General features: G+C 59.3%; 1 protein-coding gene across 12 annotated transcripts in view; it reads left to right on the top strand.

Moving 5' to 3' along the window:
- Positions 1-421: 421 nt before the first annotated feature.
- PHLDB1 (pleckstrin homology like domain family B member 1) overlaps positions 422-14,570 on the top strand; it is a 45,266-nt gene continuing 31,117 nt past the window's right edge. For 8 of the 12 annotated variants that reach the window (XM_081241060.1, XM_081241056.1, XM_081241065.1 and 5 more), the window contains exons 1-4: positions 2,746-2,892; positions 6,198-6,278; positions 6,930-7,053; positions 7,992-8,162. In XM_081241060.1, coding sequence (XP_081097186.1) covers positions 2,848-2,892; positions 6,198-6,278; positions 6,930-7,053; positions 7,992-8,162 — 421 coding nt within the window. In that variant the 5' untranslated portion in view covers positions 2,746-2,847. Of the gene's footprint in view, positions 684-2,745; positions 2,893-6,197; positions 6,279-6,929; positions 7,054-7,991; positions 8,163-12,221; positions 12,402-14,570 lie in introns of those variants that run through there. The other 4 variants (XM_081241066.1, XM_081241062.1, XM_081241055.1 and 1 more) reach the window with 4 other exon arrangements.

Below are 14,570 nucleotides of genomic sequence, written 5' to 3'. Positions count from 1 at the left end.
ACCATGAAGTTCATTGGGAGCTCATGGAGCACTCAGGCATCTGAAGTGAGAAAAAAAGAAGGTGTGTGGGCGGGTGTTTAGAGGAAAACTATCAAAAACACCCTCTCAGAAGAGCCTTAAAGCCTAGGGGTGGAGAGTGGTCTAGGAGAGTCCGAAGGGGAGGGTGAGTGGGTACAGGGGTGTGTACGTGGTGGTGGTAGTGGAGAGCCCAGCTGCAGAGAGATGAACAAAGCGGGCGCTGTGCAGGCCGGGGTGGCGGCGGGGGGGGCGCGGGACGTGCTGCTATGGGAAAGGGTGGGTGGGGGGATCTTGGTCTCCAGTCCCACAAGGGCGTCTCCTCTGGCTGGCCGGGCGGACGGGACGGGGGACGGGGGCGGGGACTAGCGGGGGGGTGGGGTAGGGAGGCGGGACCCGCTCGTTCCCCTCCTACTCAGCGGGCTCCCAGGGAAAAGCAAGAGTGTCCTTCTGAGCCTGGGGCCGCGGCGGCCGAGCCAGGCGAAGGAACCAGTGTCCCCCTCTCCCCCCGAGGTAAGAACGCTCTCCACCACTACGCCTGCAGGTCCTGCTCGCTGCGCGGCTGGGACTGGATAAGAGGAAGTCCCAGGGACCTGGAGAGAGCCCTCAGATCAGCTCTGGGCTGGAAGAGCCCGGAAGAAACCGGTAGGGGAGGAGGGGGGCCACAGGTGAGTGCGTGGGGGCGCGAGAGGCTTTGTGCGGAGTGCGCTCCGCTGCTTTCCCGAGAGCTGCGTGCTTCTGCCCTCCCGAGCCGCCGCCCGCGCCGCCGCCAGAGGGGGCCCTTGCGCTCTCCCCCCGGGGGGAACGCGGATCCTTGTCCCAAGACCCTCCTTCGGGCACCCAGACGTCTGGGCGACACTCGCGGGGTCTCGTCCGCCTGCTCCCCACACCTCCCCTCTCTCGCCGACAGAAGGACTGAGAGCCCTGCACCAGGAACGGGGGTGTCCCCCGGGGCATCTCAGCTCCAGTCCCGGGCCGGGCCGCCTTGGCGGACAGGAAAGGGCTGCGGAGTCCGGCTTGGAAGCAGTGGTGTCCGGGAGGGACTCTTGCGTGTGTTCAGGAGATGGGTGGCACATCTGAGGCTTCCCCGGCCCTCTCCAAGGCCCCGCGTCTTTAGGGGTCTGGGAGGCCAGAGGGGGGAAGCTCGGGGCAATGAGTCTCCGCTCTTGCCACGCCCGCACGGTCCAGATTCGAATCCCTTGCGGAGTTCCCTGGTGCCGGGGCTGAGCCAGGTCCTCCGGGCTCCTCCGGGATGCGGAAGCGCGGGCGCCCGGGGGCGGCGGGGGGCTGGGGCAGCTGGGTGGCCGAGGCGCCCGCGGACGCTTTCGCCGAGGCGGGCAAGAGGGGAGCCTGGGCCGGGAGACCGAGCGGTCCGACGGGGGACCCAGGGCGCCGGGGCGGGGCTGCATACTGGGCCCGTTAGCTCAGCCGTCCCGAGGCTGACTCATCGAACCGGTCACACACAAAGCCAACCTCCCGACCACGTCAGGCATCCCACGCGCAGACACACTCGGCGCCCCACCCGGCATCACCCACGCACCCTTCCCACCGCACACGCCACGCGGACAGCTGCGTCTCTCTCCGCCGTGACACGTGTGGGACCCAGCGCACACCTAGGACTCCACACACACGCCAAGCACCCGCAGCCCTCCCAGGAAGCCCACATTCACACCTGCGGCCCCTCGCGCTCACGCCCTTCCCCGGGCCCACGCACCCCGACACACGCGGCCCCGCCGTTCACACACACCCATCACGCACTCAGTCCTCACACAGGCCGACTGTTACACACGCACCCCCCACACACACACAAATGCTGCACACGCGGCCCCCCTCCCGCCGCCGCCCGCGGGGAGCCGGCGGTGTCTGGGGGCCGCCCCTTTCCCCCGCCGGGCAAACAAGCGGCCCCTTCTCCCCGCCCGGCCAAAGAAAGGCCGCTTGTCCGGCGTCAGCGGCGGGCGGGGCGGCCCAGCAGGCGGCCCAACACTGCGGCCTTGTCCCACCTGGCGGCCCTGGGGAGGGCGGCGAGGGGCAGCAGGGAGCCCTCCGTGCGGAAACCCAACTCAGTCCCCCGGCCTCCCGGCCTCGGAGAGCTGCCCTTTTCCGGCACCCCACCTCCACCCCGCACACAAATAAAATCACACCCCCGAACTACACTCTCGCCTTGTCCCGCCGCCTCTTCCAGCCCCGGCTGCCCGCCTACGGTCTCTCCCCACTCCTGGGTCCCCCGGCCTGCCCTCCGGCCCCCTCTTTTACTCCAGGGCCCCGCCTCCCGCCCCCCCCGGTCTCCCCCTCCACGGCCCTGGGTACCTTCGACTGCTCCCCCGGTCCGTCACCCCCTTTCCTTGAGGACTCCTCTGTCCCCAGTCTCCCCCATCTCCTTCGTCCCCCAGTCCCTCTACCTTTCCGTCCCAGTCTCCCCCCACCTCTGCGTTCCCTGGACTCTATCCGGTTTCCCGCCTCCTTCCCCTCCTCCCCATCCTCTGCCCTCAGTCTTCCCTCCCCAGCCCTCCTTTTCCCTCATCCCTCAGTCTCCCTCTTTCTTATTTCCCTCCAAATCCCTTCGTCTTCCCACCCGCCCCGTCCCTCCGCAGACCCCTCGTTTTCCTTCTCCCGAAGTTCCCTCCGTCCCTGGCTTTCCCCCGCGCCCTCCCCGGCCCTCGCCCGGCTCCGGCGCCCCGCCCGCTGGGCTCCCAGCCTCAGTTTCCTTCCCTTCCGGCCTCCTTCCTCCGCCGGCGGCCCTTCCTCGAGGGCGGATGTTTGCCGGGCGGGCGAAGGCGGCGGCGGCGGGTCGAGAGGATCCCTACTCTGCCCCGGAGGGCTCGGGCCACAGCCATGCGACGCCCGGGGCGAGGCCTGGGCTGGCCGCCGGGGCCACAGGTGAGACCGGAGCGGAAGCACCCGTGCGGGGGCTCCGCCGGGACCGCTTTCGCTCCGGGGCCGGCCTCGGACCTTTCTTCTGGGGCCTAATTTGGAGTCTGGACTTCCTCCAGTGCCTGTCGGTTCCAGACCTTTCCGGCCGCTCCCTGGGCCCCCACCGCCCTGGCTAAGGTGCCGAGACCCCCGAAGCGGTGACTCTGGGCGCCCCACGAGGCGCAGAGAGCTGGGGACCGGGTAGGGCTGCTGATCCCCCGTGGCCTGGATGCCCGGGCGTTCGCGCTGGGCCGAGAGGCCGGAGGTGCCGGAGCGGGGTCACCTGCCGGAGCCCCGGCCTCGCCCCACAAGGGGCCCTCCAGACACCCAGGCCTCTGCCACCCGGAGCCCGAGGAGGACCTTGGGCATCTCTGCTCGCGGTGCAGGAGGGCTACTGAGAGCCGAGGCTGACCGCGGCGCTTCCCCCAGTCCCTCCTCCCCGACAGCTGGACTCGCACCGCAGGGGCCTTTTTTTGGCAGCGGGTGGGGCGGGGTTTCCCAGAGAGGCCGCGGAGGCCGGGCTGGGCGAGCGGGGTGGGTAATTACAGCCCCGGGTAGTGGGCAGCCCGGTGGGACGGGAGCAGGTCGGCCGGTGGAGGGCGCCCCGGAGCAGCCCGCTTGGCACTCCTGGCCGGGGGTGGGGTGGGAGGAGAGGGCGCCCACGCCCCCCACGCCCCCCGACCCGACCCGTCCCCCACGCCCCCCGCCCCGTGGCTGCTCTCCCGGCCGCTGCGCAGCCCCTGGGTCAGAGCGCCGCCCGCGTGCTGGGACGCGCTGGTCCGGTGTACCTTTCCACTTCACCTGGATTAGGTTTCGGAGCTGGGGCCACAGCCCCGCGCCTCCCAATCTCTACATCTTTTCTTATCTTCTCTGTCTCTCCCTACACCTCTCTCCTTATCTCTCCTTCTTCTTTCACCTTCTATTCCCTTCTCTCCTCCCCTCCAATCACTCGTGTTCCCCATCAACCTTATTCCTTTACAATCTTTATCTGCACTTGAAATCCTTGGTGTAAATAAATGAGCACACCCACTGCTACCTCACAGAGTGATAATGACAACTTGACAGGTGAAGAAACTGAAGCCCAGATAGGTGAAGTGACTTGTTCAAGTTCATGAAGCTCATACTGATAACTGGCATGTTTATAGTGCTTTGCACTTCACAGAGTATCATTTCATATAATACCTGAATCTCCAGACAATCATCTTTTAAAAAAAAAAACCCTAATAGTTTTATTGAGGTACGATGTTCATACCATAAAATTCACTTAATTTAAATGTACATTCAGTGATTTTTAGTATATTTACAGATCTGTGCAACCATCATCACAAATAAGTTTTAGAACATTTCTATCACCCGCCCCCGAAATCTACCCATTTATATTCACTCCCCATTCCACCCCTAGCCCCAGGCAAGCAGTAATCCAAACAATCTTTCTTTTTTCTTTAAATCATTATTCCAGTTTTATAGAGAATGATCTGACACTCAGAGAAGTTAAGTAACTTCTCCAAGATCTCTCAGCTAATAAATAGTAAAGTCAGGATTAAAATTTAAGGCTCTTGTACCCCAGTCTAAAGCTCTTTCCACTAAGTGATGATGCCTTTCCTTCACCATTATTTATCGTTTTGTTTTTCTTACCCCCTCTTTTATATAAACTCTCCATCCCCAGCCCACTCTCTTGCCTCCCCTCCCTCAGAGAATGCTGAGGGATTTCCCTGAATACAGCAGTCTCAGTCCCTGGAAATTCTTCCCCCTGGCCAGATCTCCTGGGGAGGTGCCAGGCCAGCTTGAGCTTTGGTGTAGGTTAATGGCCTTTGCCTTCCCTCTTCCCAGGCAGACTTGGGGCGGGCCCCAGGCCCTGTTCCAGCCTCTCTTCCGCCAGCTTGGGTGGAAATGGTGACGGAGACGATGCAGTCCAGGTCCGGAAGGGTGGAAGCTGGGAGGGTAAAATTAGTAACTCTATGGCTAAGGCCTTTGGGCCCCACTGCCAGGGTCAGACGTTACTTGGAATGCTGGCTCCTCCCCCCCACTTCTTCTCCAAGTCCCTTGGAAGATGGCTGGAAGAGAAAGTGGAGGGGCACCCTGCCTTCCTACGTCTCCCTCCCTACCTTCAGTTACACTCTTTTCAACTTTCCCAGAAACATTGTTCAGCAGCAGATGAACCTTAGCAAGTTGGCCAAGGATGGGCATGTAGGTACATATTAGTACACAAAGGTCCTTCGTCAGAGTTTGCAGGTACCAAAACTGTGAGCCAGGGAGAAAGGGATGAGTGAGGAAGAGTTCAAGTTCTGGCTCTGGAATCTATCAGTATTTTACCTCTGGTTCTAAGGACCTCAGCTTCCTACAGCACCAAATCAGGTGAAGATCCCCAGAGTCCTATATTCCCAGTGTTAGTCACCATGGAGGGTTTTTATTTTTTTGCTAACTGTTTGGGGGTAAGATTGCTTTCTGGGGAAGAGAGGGTGCAGGAATTGAGACAAAGAGATGGCAGGAATAGTTGCGTTTTTCCCGTGTGTCTCCTTTAAGAAAACATCCGGGCCTCCCTGGTGGCGCAGTGGTTGAGAGTCCGCCTGCCGATGCAGGGGATACGGGTTCGTGCCCTGGTCCAGGAGGATCCCATATGCCGCGGAGCGGCTGGGCCCGTGAGCCATGGCCGCTGAGCCTGCGCATCCGGAGCCTGTGCTCTGCAATGGGAGAGGCCACAACAGTGAGAGGCCCGCATACCGCAAAAAAAAAAAAAAAAAGAAAACATCCTTCTGAGACCCCTGGGAAAATAGACAAAGGGAGAAGAAGGAGAGGGAAAGGCTGTGGGAGGAGAGCTCCTGCTCAGCCCTGCCACCCACCTGGGGCCCCCTGTCTACCAGTGTCCCTCGAGGGACTTCCTTGGACTTGCTTCTCCCGCTAAGGTAGATTTCCCCCACCCTGCTTACGGCTCCAGTTGTGTGAGGGTCCTCAGCTGCCAAGGCCCGAGTCCTGGGTGTCAGAGGCAAGAAAGTACAGCAGTACAGGTTGGGCCCTATAGGACTTTTTGGGCTTCCTATGTGTGGCAAGGGCCAGGACCGGTGTGGTGTGGTATCCACGCCATAGCTGAAGATGCGACATTGCCTTCTCCCAGGAAGCTCCTGAGCTGCCTTGACTTCTACCTCAGCAGGAGCATGCTGGAAACCACGGTGACACGGGCCTGCGCCTTCCCTGAGAACCTTGCTACAGAGCCTACTCCTTGCCCTTTTCTACCCTGGCCTCCCCACCTCACCTGTTTTCTGCTGTGTCCCCAGGAGCTCTGGAGCCCCAGGACAATGGACACTATCAATAGGAACCAAGTGGGCCCTGGATGCAAGACCCCAGCTATGGTGCAGGTGAGTGTGGTTGGGGGCAGGGCAAGCGGGCTGTTGGTGAGGATGTGCCGACTCCTCTACCTACGTGGTCCCAGCCCAAGGATGACAGCGGTACTACCTCTGCTCTTCCCCAGGTCCCAAGCCTATTAACAGCTAAGTCTTTAGCTGAATTAGGTTAATTGGTTCACCCAGAAAATACCCTTTGAAAGTCAGGAAGTGTTTTACAGATTGACCCTGAGCTGTATCTCTCTCCTCGATCCAGGCCCTGCCCTCTCTTGTAATTTAGTTTAACAGGGGCAAACAATGGCCAAGTGGATTGCCACGGACAGGTCTACAGGGACAAGTCCTGATCGGTCCCCTCTACCAGTACCCCCTCCTCTTACCAAGCACCTCCCCACTCCCCTTACTTTCTCCTGTTTCTGTCCTAACAGACAAAAAGGGCAGTTAAACCAAGACTTGAGATAAATCCAGTGGGACGAGTTAGTGGCCTAGATTCAGATCTAATTACAATTTAGTGGAATACTGCTCTGTGCAAGATTCTGCACTACACCCTCAGAGCCCTTTGGAGAGGGCAGGTGCTGGAGAGAGTGCTGGTGTGACGACGGGGACTAGGGTGGTAAGGTGCCGGCCAGGAGTCTCATGATGCTCATCCCCCACCTCCACTACCTGCAGAAAGGACCCTTGGACCTGATCGAAACAGGCAAAGGGCTGAAAGTGCAAACGGACAAACCCCATCTGGTGAGCCTGGGCAGCGGGCGGCTCAGCACGGCCATCACTCTTCTGCCGCTGGAGGAAGGTGAGTCTGGGGGGCATCTGACCTGCCACCCCTCCATCCCCATAGACATTCCTGCCCTGGGATCCTGGCATGTGCTGGGGCCCTCTTGATACCTGCTGGCAGTGTTCACCTCCCCCAAATGGGAGGCTGTGCCACCTACCCCACCAGTTTGCTTCCCTTGTCTCTGCCTGCCCAGACTAATCTGGCTCCATGACTGGGATTAAAGATCAGCTTAGAAATCAGGAGGAGAACACTGAAACAGGAGAGCACATGGCTCTTGGCAACCACTGTGGCCAAGAAGAAAGGGGGCCCCCTCCAGGGCAATGCCTGGCATGGGAGAAGGTGCTGGTGGAGGTGGAGAGATGGCAGTGGGGGCAGACCTCCTAGTTAGGCCCTGGCACAGCCCCTTCCACCTTGCAGCTTCTGCCCTTCCTCTCTACTCTCGAGGTTGCACTTGTTGCCTGGGTGACAGTACATTCCCCACATTCTCCAAATACCGGTCCCAGGGGCTCTGCCAGGGGGAGGGGCTGTGCCTGAGGAAGCCCCGGGAGAGTTGAACTGAAGAGAGGGGAGTGAGGGAGGGCAAGGGTTGCAGGTGGCAGAAGGGAGGGAGAGAAGAAGGAGGCAGAGAGAGTTTGAGGAAAAGATGGGGGAGAACGGGGAAGGAGGAAAAGGTCTTAGGGAGGGAGCATTGGGGGGACAAAGGGAAGGTCCGCAGAAAAGTCCCCCTTCCCTACTCTATCTGTGGATCCTCTGTGCCCTTCGGGCCTTCATCTCTGGGTCTGAGAAGAGCTTCTACCCCTTACTGTCTCAACCAGGCTCAGGGGCCCCAAAGGGGTGGCCAGTGATTCTCCCTGGAGTAGGAGGTGGCAGGAGATTTCTAGTGTGGCCCTCCTTGCCCCATCTTTGCCAGCTCAGCCTGGACTACCCCTCTGACTCAGTTTGCCTCCTGTCTTCAGGGAGGACAGTGATCGGCTCTGCAGCCAGGGACATCTCACTGCAGGGTCCAGGCCTGGCTCCAGAGCACTGCTACATTGAGAACCTGCGGGGCACCCTCACCCTCTACCCCTGTGGCAATGCCTGCACTATTGATGGGCTCCTGGTCCGGCAGCCCACCCGACTCACTCAGGGTAAGTTCTGACAGCCCCGAACCTAGGGAGCTGTTTAAAAGCTGGTGCATGACAGGTGCAGGGGAAGCCTGCTGTGTTGGTTGCCATGGTAACCGCCTGAGTGGCCAAGTTGGGGGTGGGGTGCTCAGGTGCATCTGGATTGGGAGCATTTCGAAACCCCTCCAGCATCCAGACCTGTCTTCAACCTGCTTTTCTCTGGTCACCCCCATCCTGCCACCGTGGGGAGAGAAGAGGGCCTGCTTCCTGCTCTCAGAGGGCATGGGGAGTGCTGCAGTGGTCGCTCGTGGTCGTTAGGGGGGAGCAGTTGGAGCAGCAGCGAGGGGAAAGTGGCATATGGCTCCATGATGCCAAGAGGGAGTTGTTCTGAAAGGCTGTTGAAGTTGGGGAGCTGTTGAGGACAATGGCGATGGGACAAGGGCAAAATCTGATGGCAAAATCTGAGGACACGCTCACTCCTGTTAAAACACTGTTGACAGTAGATTCTGGGTCATGAATATGGTTACCACCCTGTTTCCCAAAGCAACAGGCCATTCCGTTGTGTAAGGGAGCTCTAAAAACTGGGCCTCTGGTTACTATGGTGACCAGGCAGGTAAGGAGTTGGCCAGGTAGCACTCTGATAAACCAGGTGTGTTTGCCCTGGACATCAATGTATACAGGGAAGCACCATATAAGGGGGATGACAAAACTGGATTTGGGTGGGGGGTAGAGGATGGAGCTTTGGACTAGGCCTGGCTCTAAGTAGGAGGACCCATGTCCTGGCAGTGTTTTCTTGGGACTCTTACCTCTTACTGGCTGGAAGCTCTTTTGCAGTGGAAATCCCACTCACTCCACTGTTTCCCTCTCTCCTTCTCTTCACACCTCTTGGGGTCTCTCCCTTCAGGGCTGACCCAGGAGACCCAACCTTCCTGCCTTTGGGAGTGTCGGGGGGACAACAGACTCCAGTGAGACAGGTCTGCCAGGAGCAGCAGCAAGCAGGCCCTCATCTCCTCCAGGGCTTCTCTGACTCCAGATAAGAGGAGGAACCCCCATAAGTTGAGGCTTTGGCTGTGATGCCATCTGGCTACTGACTGTCCTCTTCCATCTCAAAGAGAGCATCTTCCCCAAGATTTGGGTACATGGAAGTGGGACAGTAGAACAGCAAGGAGAGGCCGAGGCAGAGTTCAAAGAAGGCTGGAGAAAGAGCCCAGCCCCAGATCCCTCACGTTCGTGAGCAAGAACTGTCTTCCCCTGTGCGTTGTGAGCAGGGCGGAGGAACTGGTGCTCTGTAGGCCTCTCTTGCCTGGTCTTCCCAGGGCAGCATTTAGCTCCCTGAGAAGAGGGAGGGCCTGGGCCAAGATGGAATTCTTAGGCATTTCCTGTGGCCCAAGTGACCCCCAACTCTTGCCCAGCCAAAAGCCCACCCTGCCAACTATGTACCCTCCCACTCTCTCCTGACCCTAAACCCCCTTCCCTTTCGCTCCCTTCCACCCCCATAGCTGCCTTGTCTAGGCTCGCCTGTCTCAGAAGCTTGGCAGCCTGGGGAGGGGTAGGCACAGGCACAAAGGAACGGGTGTTCTTCTCCCCAGCACTACCCCTCCCCTGGGCTCCAGGAGCTGAGGGTTTCCTTGTCTCATCTCTGGAGCAAGGCACCAAGCCCAGCCCTGCCTGGCCCCACTCCGGACATTCTTGGGAGTGCGTTTCCCTGGAAACTGGGTGGCTCGGGGGTGCATGTGCTATCTCTATGTGTCTGTGTAACTGGAGTGTGTTTATGTATCTCCGGATGTGTTTGTGTCTCTGGGCTTGTGTATCTTTGTGTTTGTGTCTTTCCTTGTGTTTATGGATCAGAGTGTTCAAGTTGGGGGCAGGGGTGAACTCAGGGCTGATGGTAATGAAGTGTCCGTGTGTGCGCCTGTGAGGATATGAGAACTCACTGGCCACGTGCCTATCTGTGGGCATATATGCAAGAGGATCATTTTCCCTGTCTTGTTCCCCCGATCCAGCCTTGTAGGGGGGACCCCCCCTCTTTGAAAAACAGAGGGCTACCCTAGAAATAACAAGGAGCCCTCTCTGGCTGGGCCGGGCCTTGGATGCATCATTCTGGGCACTGGGCCCAGCCATAGGCAATTGGAGAGGCACACGTCATCACGAGCAGGGTGGCAGTGACAGGCTCTTCCAGCAGGAATATGCCTGGCCAGGGGGTGGGGGGAAGCAGGCAGAAAACAGATGCCAACATTTAGCTAAAGCTATGGACATGGGAGCCAGGAAGATCCTGCTTTCAGTCCTATCCCCGGGTATCCTGGGACATCCCACGCTACCCTCTCTCTACAGAGCAAGAGGCGGAGCTAGGAAGAGGACCAAGGAAATGAGGAGGAATATCATTCTGGGTCTAGGCTGTCCCGCCCCGAGACCACATCGTCAGACCGCATGAAAGATCTGGGAGGGGACCAAGTAGGGAAGGGCCCGGAAAGCCATGAAGCTCAGGGACCAGGCTGTCTAGACCGAAGGTCCTCATCCTCTCCCAGCATTCACTGCCAGCCCTTCGTTGGAGTCTCCTTCACTCCCCAGGCGCCTCCTTGGTGGGTAGGGGCTTCTGTGAGGGCCAGCAGGGGAGGCTCCCTGGAATGTGGCTGGTGAGCCAGGATTCCAGAGTTATCCAGCTGCCTCCCTCTGGGATCCAGGACACTGAGCCTCTTCCTCTTCCACCCAGCTGTCAGTTATTCCTTCTGTAAAATGGGAGTGATGCCTCCAACTGTCCTCTGTTATAAGACTGATAAAGATCTTGACTAATAAAGCTCAGAGGAAGGAGAGAAAAAGCAAATGCTCCTAGCTCCCCACTTCTTTGTGTCTGCCTCCTGCCCCATTTCTCTCTGGCGGTATCCTCTGTGTCCGTCTGGGTCTGTCCAGCTGGCCGTCACAGTTTCCAGACCGATGAATCACATTTCCTGAGGAGATTTTTTTTTAAACCCTCCCCCTATTTTGCATTTGACCCTATATGGTTTTCCTTTTTCCTTCAGAAGGGGAATAAGCTGTATGTGAGCGTGTGTGCGTGTGCGTGTGCGTGTGTGTGTGTGTGTGTGTGTGTGTAGTATGGCTGGGTGGGTGGGAGTTCAGTGAGGGTGGAAAAATTGTTTGACTGTTTCTCTGACTTCAGAGTCTCTCTGGGGACTGAGTGAAAGGCTACCTGTGCCTGAGTGAGGGTATAACCAAGAGAGGCTGGTGCCTGAGGGGTGGTATGTTTGAGAATAAATGTGTGTGAGAGACAGGACGTGTTTAACTGGGGTATCTGTGTGACTCAGAGTATGCACAGCCGAGTGGTGTCTGTGTGACTGAGCGGGTGTTGGTGTGTACCTGGGAGAAAGTGTGTGGGGCTATGTGTGGGTCATGGGGCGAGGTGAACTGCTGGGAGGGTGGGGGTAAGGGGGGCAAAGGAGGAGGTGTTTAGGGTGGAGACAAGGGCTGGGCTCAGTGCTGCTCACATTGCACAGAGCACCGCCTTGGCCTGCACTTGTCATGGTGGCAGACTGAGGGCCGGAGCTGGACCCAGTGACTTAGCTGGATTCCCAGGAGTTTCACTCTTCTCTCTAATATATGGAGCCATAGAGTGTCAGAGCTTAACCTCTGCTGTCATCAAGCCAGCCTCCTCACTCTGTTGATAAGGAACCCGAGGCCAGAGGCCAGAGGGTGTGACTGGCCCAAAGTGCCCAGCCAGTCAGGGGCTGGGCCGGCCCCCTCCTAGGCCTCTGGTGACTTCTGGCCACAGCGGGGTCTCAGTGAGACCCCAATTCTCCTCACTTCTGCCTCCTGGCTCTTCACCCTCTGGCCTCTGTATCTACCTCTCACCTTTCCTTCTCTCTGTCATCTCCCTGGAACCTTTCCTCCCTGCCCCACTTCTACTCCTGACCCGGGCTCCGGACTTCTGAGCTGGCTCCCTCCCCGCATCCCCCCCGCCCCGCCCTGCCCTCTCCATCCCGCTCCCCTCTCCTCTCCTCTCCTCTCCTCTCCTCTCCTCTCCTCCATCACTTCCTCTTCCCCTCCTCCTCTCCTTTGTCCCTCCCTCCCAGGCTCCCTTCCCCCGCCGCCAGTGGCCGGCCCGCCCCTCCCCGGGCATTGGTGGCTGCTTGCTGCCTCGCCGCTCGCTGCTCCGAGCCCGGAGCCGGCGGCGCGGGAGGTCGGCCCGCCTCTTCAAAGGCCCGGGGCGGGCCGGGGACCTGGAAGGCTCGAGCTAGCAGGGGCGAGCGGTCCGGAGGTCCGGATTCGGTGGTGAGTCCTCAGCCCCCGGCGGCCGCAGCCCCGGCAGCCGGGCGCGGAGCAGCTCGGGCTGGGAGGGGCGTGGAGGGGGTGGGGAAGCGTGCGAGGAGGGGGATCGGGTCCCTGGCCCCGCTTGGGAGCTTGAGGCCGTGAGGCTCGATCGTGTGTGTGAGCCCTGAACATATCTAAGTGGGGCGCCTGGGCTCGGGGCCACTCCTCAGCGGGGCAGACTTCATTTTCCCCAGCACTGGGCGGTCCCCTCCGTGGGACCTGCCTCTCTACGGGGTTGAGGGGTCCTGGTTAGGATGAGCGGAGCCTGTGTTATGGCTCAGAGGGGGTCTCGGATGGAAGGAGCCAAGGCCCCTCCTCCCATCTTCCCTTCGCCCCAGCCTCCTTTTGGCCAGTTCATTCTATTTGTGTGGCCAGCAGGGCAGTGACTGTCGCTCTGAGTGTGAGGCTGTCTGCCTATACCTGTGTGTCTGTGTGTTTCTGAGTGTGTATGTGTGTGAGCCGGGATGAGAGTGTGTCTGTGTGTAGTGTTTCCCCCCTGCATCTCTCAGAGATAGGATCCACCCTCTCCTTTGCCCCGTTTGTTTTTTTCCCTCCAGATGTGCAGCTCCTCCACCCACCTGCACACAGCTGGGCCCTGAGCCCCTTTGGGGAGGAGGGGCACAAACACAACTTTGCCTGGATGAGAAGGGGTTCTTGGGTTTCGTGAGTGGACTGACCTTTGGAGGTGTGGGGCAGGAGTGGGCAGAGAGGAGGTTTCTTCCCAGGTATAGGTTTGCCAGGCCCCTGGGGGCATGGGACCAGAGTTGGGGCCATGCCTGGGGCCCCTGAGTGCAAATAGAAAGTTAATTTGGGCAGGAGCTGAGCTGCAATCAGTCCCACTGCCCTCCTGCCCGCTCTATTAATACAGATCCAGCTCTGCTGCCTGGCATCACCTATTTATAGCCCCAGAGGCAGCATAGCCACACCCCTTGTATAGAGGAGGGTGAGGGGCAGAGGAAGGGGCAGGGAACTCACAGCTCTAGGGGCCAGGGCCAGGGATCCGTAGGTGCCCACAGCTTCCTTGGTTGGGCCTGGCACTGATGGGCTGGAATCCACTCAGACTCCCCACCTCCTTCCCATTCTGGACTATGTGGTCAGGCTCCTGATCTGCCCCGCCCCCCTCCCTCCCTGCCCCCCATCAACCTAGGGTTGAGTGGGTCTGTCTAGACCCTGCACACTCATCATTAATTAGCTTGTTAAATGGCTGAAAGGAGGGGGCGGGGAATGGCAGGGTTCTTTCTGAGACAGCTGTGGTTGTAATTAGGTGGACAGTGTGGCTGGCTATTATTTATTCCGGTTATGATTACTCTGTGATCAGCTCCTCTGATTGGTGGCTTGGCAGGGAAGGCTCCCTCCTTTTCTAACCACCCATCAGCCTTTAGAATTGTTGGTGCCTGCCTGGGAGGGCCTGTGGGTTTGCCGAAGAAGTGGGTGATTTTGTCTACTATGTTGTCTGCTATGGGCTTCTCAGCCTGCTAGCCCCCCATCCGTGGCAATGCCCAGGGCCCCCCAACAGGCTCCTGAGCTCCTCAGTGGGCGGCCAAGGTACCCACGTGGCCTGGGATGCCCCATGCCCTTGTGGCCTGCCTGAGCTGAACTGTCTCAGCGTCCAGGAATGTAGACTTCCCTGCCAGTCTTAGCTCAGACTGGCATGAAGCTTGGGGTGCCAAGTGGCACCAGATTGGGTAGAGAAGAGCCTGGGGCCAGGGGCCAAGGGCATAGACAAATTGGAAGAGTGGGTGGTAGAGACCACCAGGTCTCTGGCTTCTCCCAACAGAGCATCTTGTGCAGAAGCCCTCTAGCACCTGGTGTGGCTGGGAGGAGGAGTTCTGCCAGACAGGCTTAGGCACAGTGGGCACACCTGTCACCGTGCACACTCCCGGTGCCCCTGGCTACATTTTCTGGCTCCCACATGCCCTCCCCCCTCCATGCACTCACACTTCCTGGGCAGGACTGGGCTTGTGTCTACTGCCTGGGAATGTGCTTGGTTGAGGCTGGGCCCACTGGCCTAGGCTTGGCTACATTCCAGGGGAGACCAAGGAGCAGGACGATGTCAGGCCAGAGAGTGCTTTGACAGAGAGAAAGAGGGTAGCAGTCGTTCCCGACTGTCAGAAAGGGTGGCAGCTCTCT

The sequence above is a fragment of the Mesoplodon bidens genome (assembly GCF_964165515.1).
Source record: "Mesoplodon bidens genome assembly, chromosome: 7".
In the NCBI taxonomy this organism is placed as follows: Eukaryota; Metazoa; Chordata; class Mammalia; order Artiodactyla; family Ziphiidae; genus Mesoplodon; species Mesoplodon bidens.
This window is presented reverse-complemented; position numbering and strand designations above follow the sequence as displayed.